Genomic DNA, 9,685 nt, shown 5'->3' with positions numbered 1-9,685 from the left:
CAATCCAACAAGCATGAGAAGGGGGGGGGGGGGGGGGGGAACAACAAAATAAAGAAAAGAAATAGAACAAGGCACAAAATTGTCTGTAAAATAATTGAACTGTACAGAATAGGCCCCAGCAGTCCAGGAAGGGTCGGATAGGAGACTCAGCAACGCCTCTTCTTACCACTTGGCCACGCCAGTCCAACTTTCCACTTTCTTTTCTTCCTCTTTAAATCTCGCCCTCCCCACCCCCCAAGCCTTCGCGTAACCAATCAGAGTTAGACATAATGCTCTCCTACAGCACCACCACCACCAGCATCCCCACCCGTCTCTCCTGGCCTGTCCAGTTTAGATATAGTACTCCTTCTTCTCGTCCGTGTTGTTGTGTCCGCCCTCCGCATTGATGATGGCCGTGTCCGCATCGGCTGCATCGTCTGCCCCTTTGGCTTCATGTGTGAAGTAAGTTCCTGCAAAAGTACAGACGAGTACGGGCAAATTAGCCCCGCACCTCCTCCACCTCATGCGCACTTCAATCCTGTTGCACTCCATTCGCAAACCACAACAAAGAAAGCACTTGAACGCAGATGTGTTCATGATCAAGTATGATTGCACTGCCGATGCCTTACCTTTGTGTCTGGCAAAGTATCGACCAAGAACAATGAGTGCACAGAGGATGGCAAACATCACCACGGCAACCACTCCTCCGATGACAGCATGGTCAATTTTCTGCGGTGCCCCCTCGCCGGCTCTGGAGTCTGAAACCAGGACAATAACCATAAATAATGTCACGATCAGTGAACCGTCTCAGTCACTAACGCATTCACACAGACGTGGACCACACTGGAAGCTGTGGCCATTAAATCATTAGGCTACTAAAATAAACTAAATTGGTTTGTTTTCTCTCAAAAGCGTTTTAGCAGGACCTAACCGCAGTTGATTACCATTAAAAATGGATGGCTAATGGTTCACAATTTGAAACCAAACATCGCACTACTAACCTCTTTAGTCCTGCCAATAATTCTTGCTGAGAACTCAGAATATCAATATCAGTCTTGTGTACGGCAAATATGGAGCTCCAGCTAGCGGCCGGTTAGCTTAGCTTAGCATAAAGACTGGAAACAGCTAGCATGGCTCGGTTACAAAACACCATTAACGGAGCCTGTAAAGTGCACTAATTAACACACGTCATCTGTGTAATCCATACAAAACCAGAGTGTAACTGATTCAACAGCAAACTCTAGGCAAAATGGTGTGTAAGCATTTTTGCCAAACTATTCCTTTTAATAAGATTAAAACAGTAACAATTACTTGAACATGTTTGAAATAAAGTCTGATGGCTCCCAATGTTATAAAACCATATATTTGTGATGTTATACTGTTGAACCAGGCTCTCTTTATATGAACGCTTTCAGTGCTTCAAATAGCTGAAATGGCTGCTCGAAGCCCCTTGACTGAGCGATTTTGAAAAATGTTTTAAGACAGTTATTTCACCATGAAACAGTAGACACCGTCTGCAATTTCATCGAGAGTTCACACACTGTAAAATACATTGTGATTTAAGAGGCCATTTCTGGAAGTTATAGAGCTCAATCATCAGAAATAGACACAAGTCTGGAGATAAATTGGTGCCCGGTGTCCCCATGCAGAGAAATACGTGGCTGCCTCAGGTGTCAAAGAGTATCACTGTCTAGCATTTAGCCAGATTTATCCGTGCACCACAGTAGAACAAGGCAAAATTTGAAGCCTTTAAATTTCCAGTCTCAGAATAGTTCACAGGCATTTATCAATAGTCTATATCTGTGCACATTTGGACTGATGGAGGAGTGGCAGGCGAGGGAATGGCTGCACTGTTCTTTGCTGCATGAGAGAGCAGCTCAATTTTCCATCAATCTCACTAGCCATGCTCTGAACTTGAATGATTTTGATAAAAGACGAGCGAAGAGAGCAGAATTTCTCAACACTGTGAGGGCGTAATAAGTGGAGTTGAGGGGTCTAAGACAATTGCCATTCACATCTCAACGTACCCCCCCCCCCAAAAAAAAAACCTAGTTCATGTTGCATTCAGCTCAGCACAAGGACATTTTGGAAGTGCATTAGCTAATTACTGAGAAAAGTTTTGTTTCAGTTGAGCGCCCACTTAAAATGGACTCGCCTGTGTGTCCGGCTAAGTGAAGCACGGATGCGCAGGGCGCCGTTTGTTTACTGTGTCGGCGATGTCAGATAGCACAGCTCATTCCCCGTTGAGAGGAAACGGCCCATGCTCCATGCTAATGAACATTCACCAATAAATGGCCTGTGCACATTCCTAGTCTCCCCCCCCACACACCTTCCTGCCCTCACCTTGTTCCCTGCTGTCTTCCTTTTGACACATCCGCAACGAAACATGCAGGGTCTCGGCCGCCTCCGCACACCGAGGGAGAGTTTTATTAACCGGTAGAAAAATTCGCCCAGGGTAAGCACCTAGACTCTATCACAAAAATGTCAAACTAAAAAATCCCATAACACCTACAGTATCAACCGCTATGGTTGGTTGCATATCATGTTGCCGGCATTAAGCACACTACTGAACGCTGGTTTTCTGTTTGACAGTTCTGTATTTATTACAAGGGAGGGCTGCAAAAACATGATCTCAAATTTAATATAAATGTTACTGTTGTGTTCATTTTCATTTATTTTGCAGTGTTGCTGCAGCCTGCATTACACTGTAAGGCGATTATGAGACATGTTACATAATGCAATGCAATACAAAGGTCTAAAGCATATTGTAAGCTGATTTTAAACATAAAAGTCCCTAGTCATGAGGTGTACTACTCCGCCAGTGAAAACAGTTGTACAAGATATTCTGAGGCTCTGAAGCAAGATTTTCTCAAGTCTGAAAATGTCATTAGAGTTTTATCACATTTACAATTTTTGAAAAGAAAGCATTCAATAACAATAGTTTGAAAGATGGGTGCATTTCAGGTGGGGTCTGACAAAAAGACGCAATTTAATGTATTGTGGGAAATGTAGGATCTCGTGTTTTTGGAGCTTGATCCAAATTAGGGACTAAAGGTTATGATATCTCAGCCTCTGTTGCATCAATTTTGTCCATTTCTTTGTAATTTATCAAATTCTATAGCTAGCTCACATGAGAACTTCCCCTTTCGTAGTTACATAACGCCATCTCCGTAGTTATTTTAACCCAAACCTCGATCTTTTCCTAAATCTAACCAAATAGTTTTGTTGAATGACAGAAGACAGAAGACAGAAGTTTGTATTGAAAGCCTGTATGCGTGTAACGAGTGGAAAATGACACGTGTTGCTGGACATTCATTGGAAATCGTGCAAGAAATGAGGTTGATATGAAAAAAACAAATCATACAAACCTATGAGGATATGTTGAACTACCCCATCATTCTTTATAGTGCTTGTATTCAAAGCGCTGTGGAGTTTGCCTCTCATTCACTGGGACCAATTTTGATTTAGTGTCGTGGACAAGATGAACCCCTTGACCTTACAATTATTGAGTGACCCACTTTACTGATCTACAGCCACCGTCTGTCACCTGTGTGTCCCCCAACTTAATGGATCATAAAGTGCAGGGCTTTCCCTTTTATGCTGCTGCCAAATCTTATTTTTCTCACAGGTGGACAAAATAACGGGATCATCCTACGACATAATCACAACAACAAGAGCACACATTCAGTTGATTCAGCACGTCCATGTGCTCAGCCTTTTTTGTAGCAGGTGTTCATGTTATTTTCTCCCCTTACTGCATTTGGATAACAGAGTTCAAAGTGAGTTTTGGACTCCCAATCTGTAGGCTACCTGAACAGATCTCTGAACAGAGTTTCTATATAAAGTGTCATTGCTATCACTAATCTTCTTGTGTAGATTAGTTTGTCAATCCGTGCTCTAATGCACCCTGGATCAAGAGTGTGATTCCCTCAGGCCGTCCATGTTCATTATATACAAATCCGGAATACAACACAGTGCTTAGAATAAAATAAAAAAGCCTGCAAATGACAGACAGTGTTATTACAGCAGCCTTTGTGGCCTCACACTTGAAATAAGTAGAATTTGATTATGTCTGTAATGTGGCTGGTGTCCATATTGCTGGCACAGCTCTGCTCACGGTGGGGGAGTGCTGACATGCCCACACCGGCGTCCTGACAGGATGTGCACAGCCGTGGGGATTTATGGGGGAATAAAGAGGATTTGCAAGCAACTGATGCCCGTGTCTGCGCGACAGCGAAATCTGCTCCGCTGAACTCCCAGTACTACATGCTTTACAGCCGCACCTTTCCGTCTCTGCACTGGAATGACTAATTGCCGCTCTGGTCAGCATCCTATCAGACTATCTGTCAAAGCTGCAAGCTTGTCACCAGGCTGATAACATGGAACATAATTTCATTTTTCCCATCTTTTTTTCTCTTAATAGTTTTCTGCTCACATAACGAGGCATGTCTCACACACACACACACACGCGCGCGCTTGCCCACACACGCAAACACATTACAATTTATAGATGTAATTACATGGATATAATTGAAACAATGACTCTCTTGCATTGAAAGAGCACAGCCGTCACTTGCACTGAATAGACTCTCGCAGTAACCTTTTCCTGTACAGTGGCAGGACAATTGGGCAGTGCTGCGGAATCAACTTGAGGACCGTCAATAGCCATTTTGCAGCATTGAACTGCTAACATCCGTGGCTTTTGTATCCGCTGCTGTTCTAAAAAGGAAATGAACGTAATGAGATGAGCATAAATGGGCAATCTCCACCAAATAATGTTTCGTACTGCTGTTGTAGCAGACCATCAACAGAGCACAATATTGTCTTCAGTTGAATTCCTATGCCACTGCTCGCTCACTAAATAGATTCTCTGAGTTCTTTGTAATAACCCGAAGGAGTGATTTAAAGATGTGCAAAAACAGCTATGACATTTGTGAAGGTCTGACTACAACTAATAAAATGGCAAATGAATGGAAATTGTGACAGCGAACTTGAACTCCTCGATGGCAGTTTATTGTATCTTTTATGATTGGCAAACTTCTCCGCACAAAAGCCGGTAGCACTCTTCTCCACTTCATACTTCCCCTTCAACGTGTTTTCAAGGCAAAGGAAGAGGTTGACAAAAATAATAGAAATCGCTTGCTCTCTTCCCAAAGTTGCTGGCATGTAACGTTTCACAAAAGAACACCGTATCAGCCCAAAAATGAGGACACAATGCGAGTTCATTGGCAGGTAACATTCAGTCTACAAACCCTAAAGTGCTAAGTAGAGCTCTCGTAATCATTTACTACTGCCCCATGAAAAAAACCCAATATTACTGCAGTGAAACACTCATTTAACTTCAGGGTGGGCTGGCATTACTAACCTATTCCTTCGAGACCAATTAAAATGGACCATTACAATATTTTCTTACTTTAATAACTGTTTAAAGGAAAGATAGAAAAACCTCAGGTCAGAAAAAACACAATTTCAACTGGGAATCAGAGTAAACAAATGTGAGGGGGAAAAAGTAATTAGCATTTCTAAATGACTCTTTCATTTTTCCAATGAAATACTTCGAAGAGAAATGATACATGTGAGAGTTAAAACAACGCTAGTAATTGTTTAATGGCTCATTATGTTGAATACTAAATCCACTCATAACAGTTTTTGTTGAAGTCAAAATCGTATGTGGAGCTCAAGGCTTGAATCCCAGGACTACACAGCGGTGGAAAACCTGCCAACACCGCACATGCAGCAGTGCTAAGGGAGGAAACAGCCAACAAAACATGTATGAAAACATGCCAGATATGGATTCCTGAAATATCCTCTGGTAGAAAATGACATGATCTACTCACTTTGTTTGTCAGAACAAAGAAAAGGGAACAACCCATGTCTATGTTCTGTGCACCGCATAAAGTACAAATCCCTGACGGCTTAGCCAAGAAAGCAATAAAAAACTATATTATGGTTTGTAGTACTATCAAGTCTTAAGAATGCAGCAGTGGCGGGCCGTCAGGGCCTGCAAAGCCTTCTCTGCTGGCCTAAACAGAATCACAAAGTTATAGCTATTTTATAATTTAATATTTTTTCTTAAATACATTTAATTTTTTCTTATATGTATTATAATTTATACAAATATTTTTCCCATTATCTTATTTTCTCATTGCACAGCTACTGTGCTCCTCAGTTGCTCTGCTTCCAGTGCAGCTTGTTTTAAGAAGAGCTTTTATCCAATCAGATTTCACCTCTGTGTCTCTAGTAAGAAGAGAGGCCCCAGCCTGCAGACTCACCCAGTGCTGGCATGTGCAGTTTAAGTTGAATGGGGACGATATTGTTGATTCAACCAATCAGATCTTTCGTTTGGGATTCATGGCCGCACCAGAGCGGTTTGCAGGCCAAGTTACGTCAGCTCAGAGTCCAGATGCCTCTCTGCCAGCAAGGTGCAGAGTGTGCTGTGATTGGTCAGTGGGCGGGCACGTGACTATGTGCCCGCGAAACATGATTGCTAGCAGAGCTTTGTAGCAGACAGAGTTCAAGTGGAAATATTTGATAGACATTTTACCTAGCTTTGTTTTTTTAATATGAAATGGCGGAAGGAGGAGAAACGGATTTAGTGGCGGAGTTACTGGGAACGCTTTTCTCAAGAAGGACATTTCTGAACAAACTGGACAGTAAGAAATGACCCCACAGCTAGCAGCCCTGACCAGCCAGGAAAAGGATTTGTATGCAGCATCAGAAGCGTTGCACATATTATGGCTGTGAATGTGTTTCATTTTAACTGAGCGTCGGTACTTTTGGAGAGACTCCAGTGGATCTACAACTCACAACCGCGGCCCGCCCTTCGCCGGTCCACGGCCGACGGCCGAAGACGACCACCGAACGCGGTCGAAGGCGACCACCGAACTGCGGCGGAAAACGGCCCACCGACCGGCCGCGGAAGACGGACAAGCGACCGGCAGCGGAAGACAACCGAACGTCGGTCGAAAACGACGACCGAACAGCGGCGGACCACGGACAACCGACCGGCGGCGGATCCGGTTGGACTTCTTACTGGAACTGATGTACTGGGATTAAACTCTTTGTCAGCATAGACAGCATTTGGTAAGTGAACTTCGTTTGTTTACCTCTACTGTTCATTTGTCAATCGTGGCGTTTTTATGAATAGTATTTGAATGGCTCGTGCTCGTGTGGTGGAATGCGTGGATCCGCTGCAGGTCTGCTGGATTGATTTGTTGCTTTGTTGTCATATGAATATATGCGACTGCTCTTGTGAGTTTGTCATTGTGTTACATTGATTTGGACTATATTGTCCGTTAATGACGCAGCGTATAATATGTGCTCGTATTCATGTATCTGCACATTTTATTTCATTTGTCAAATGTTGCAGTGTTATGTGAATATGCGGCTTTTACACGAAACAAATAATAACCCGTAGCTGTGACGTCATAATGAGGTTATTAGAAGTGGAGAGCAGCACTGAAGGCCCAGGTATAAAATCCACGGCCCGCCACTGGAATGCAGTATATAGAGGCTCAGGTGCATGTGTAGTGTAATGTTTGCTTACAAAGCTCTTATTGGCATTTAATTTACAACTTGTATCCCTGTTGACCTCCGAAAACCCCCTTTAACTCATCACAACCCAAAGCTGTGTGATGTTTAGGTTTTATATTCCTTTTAGGTAATTCAGCAGAGGTCCTACTGCAGCATGCTAAAATACAACTTACCCTGTACTGCAGATCTGCAGAAACATAGGGTCTTTTTAATCAAGTCTTCAAAATAATTCCTTGTTCCGTGTCTTTCGTCTGGCTGCGTTCGACAAGCTGGGGGAGAGGGGGGTTACTGACGGCTTAGCCGGGATATCATGTCCCTGCCTTGGATCATCTCTGAGCATCTGACGAGCTGGAGCATTATCGCCACAGACTCTCTTTATTCCTTCAGAGCCGGGGATTCTGGGTAAATTCAACCCCCTTCCCCAGAAATAAATACATCCACCGACAAAGAACTTGTGGAGTTTTTTTCTTCTTCTGTGAAGCTGGAACCATTGACTGCCCGTCTTGAAGACAATATTCTGCTTCATGCTAGAATACGACCGTGTTTATTATAATATGTCTGAATCAAGCAGTGATGGTTACTGTCGTCAAAAAATGAGTGAGAGTATTAAAGTGTTCTCTGACACGTTAAATGTGTCTGCTGCTGTTATGGCTCTTTTAACGTTAGAGGCGTTCACATGTGTCTAAAAAACGCGTGAAAAACACCAACCATACCACTTTAATCCTCTCCTGCTGAGGCTTCAGCCATGCTGCTTTGAACAGAGAGTCATGTGGAGGCATGGCTGCGGTAGGATAATGAATGTATCCAATTGTAAAGGAGTAAAAGTAATGATTTTTCTGTAAAAATCTACTCAAGTAAGAGTTGGACGTCTGTTGCATTAAAAGAATACAGTTTTCTACAAAAACTTACTTCAGGACATGTGATGGAGTAAAATGTAACTCGTTACTACCCAATTCAAATATTTAGATCGGTGAGAAAAAAGGTCACACGTATCTGTCAAGTCAACTAAAAGCTTTTTGTTTTAGTGTAAATATGCAATAATAAACATATGGAGAGAAACAAGGTCTGAAAACTTTCAAACACATGAAATAAATATTCCTCTGGAAGAGTGACTTATCTCTCCCATGAGGTCTACACACACACACACACACTCTCGCTGCATCTTTTGAGACACTGAAAGACCTGACAATGTGAACTCTTGTGAAACCTTCTGAACATGAAACAGCATAGACACAAACAACTGTGAGATTCTGTGCTTTAACATCCCCCACTGCACAAAACCATATTACGGTCTTGAACTGATGCTTGGGTTTGCAAGGCAACAACATGAGGAAAAAACAACTTAACAGAGAGAAGAAAAATCCAGCAAGGAAAATCATAGCGTTTTGGAAATTAAATCCATCTATTATGAACAACAAAACGGGGAGGCAGTGGGCTAACAATATTCAGAAACTCCCTTTCATGTTTTCTTTCAGGAAAAATAGTGTCCACCTGCTGCTTATGTGGATTAGTAAATGACAGAAATGATCAGATCTATGTGGAGATATCAAAGTACAGCACACAAAACAATGTTTTAAAGGTACAATCCAAATTCAAAACAGGTGTTTTATACAATCATCAACACTAGAAAATGATTTAATCTACTGTGTGTTTATTTCTTATTTTTATACAATCCCCATTAGCTTCTGCCAAGTACTAATCTTGCTGGCACCCACACATTTAAACGTAAAAAACAATAATAGAAACAAGGTCCAAACTAAATTTTTATATATTAAACAAAAGCAACTGATCCTTATTCGACATGAGCATCAATGATAACAATAAATGGTTCAAATGACCACATACAATATCAATAAAATCCAAAAGTGTTCCAAACAAGAATGGATACAGGACTAAAACTAAGATAAGACGACCCAATGTCTATCACGTGATCGTTTGTATTGTGCTTGCTTACAACTGTAATGTGTGAGGTGTTTTTAGTTACGATCAGTTAACAAACACAAAATTAAGATTTTATTTTTTTAATAATGAACTCGAACTCTTCAATCTTTTTGTGGCAATGAATTAAATGTATGCATCCAAAAATGTACTGATTGGACCTTTAAAATCAGGACACAATAGTAGTTCAGTGGCCCCTGATTACAACAAAAAATCCCAGCTGGTGGTGGGGGTG

The 9,685-nt window shown here is 42.0% G+C and overlaps 1 protein-coding gene across 1 annotated transcript in view; it reads right to left on the bottom strand.

Moving 5' to 3' along the window:
• Positions 1–330: 330 nt before the first annotated feature.
• cadm1b (cell adhesion molecule 1b) overlaps positions 331–9,685 on the bottom strand; it is a gene marked incomplete at both ends in the record, with an annotated part of 124,491 nt that continues 115,136 nt past the window's right edge. Inside the window, 2 exons of the mRNA XM_079166008.1 lie at positions 331–449; positions 609–737. Of these exons, the coding sequence (XP_079022134.1) occupies positions 331–449; positions 609–737 (248 nt within the window). The remainder of the gene's footprint in view (positions 450–608; positions 738–9,685) is intronic.

The sequence above is a fragment of the Pholis gunnellus genome, assembly GCF_910591455.1.
Source record: "Pholis gunnellus genome assembly, chromosome: 9".
Taxonomy (NCBI): Eukaryota; Metazoa; Chordata; class Actinopteri; order Perciformes; family Pholidae; genus Pholis; species Pholis gunnellus.
This window is presented reverse-complemented; position numbering and strand designations above follow the sequence as displayed.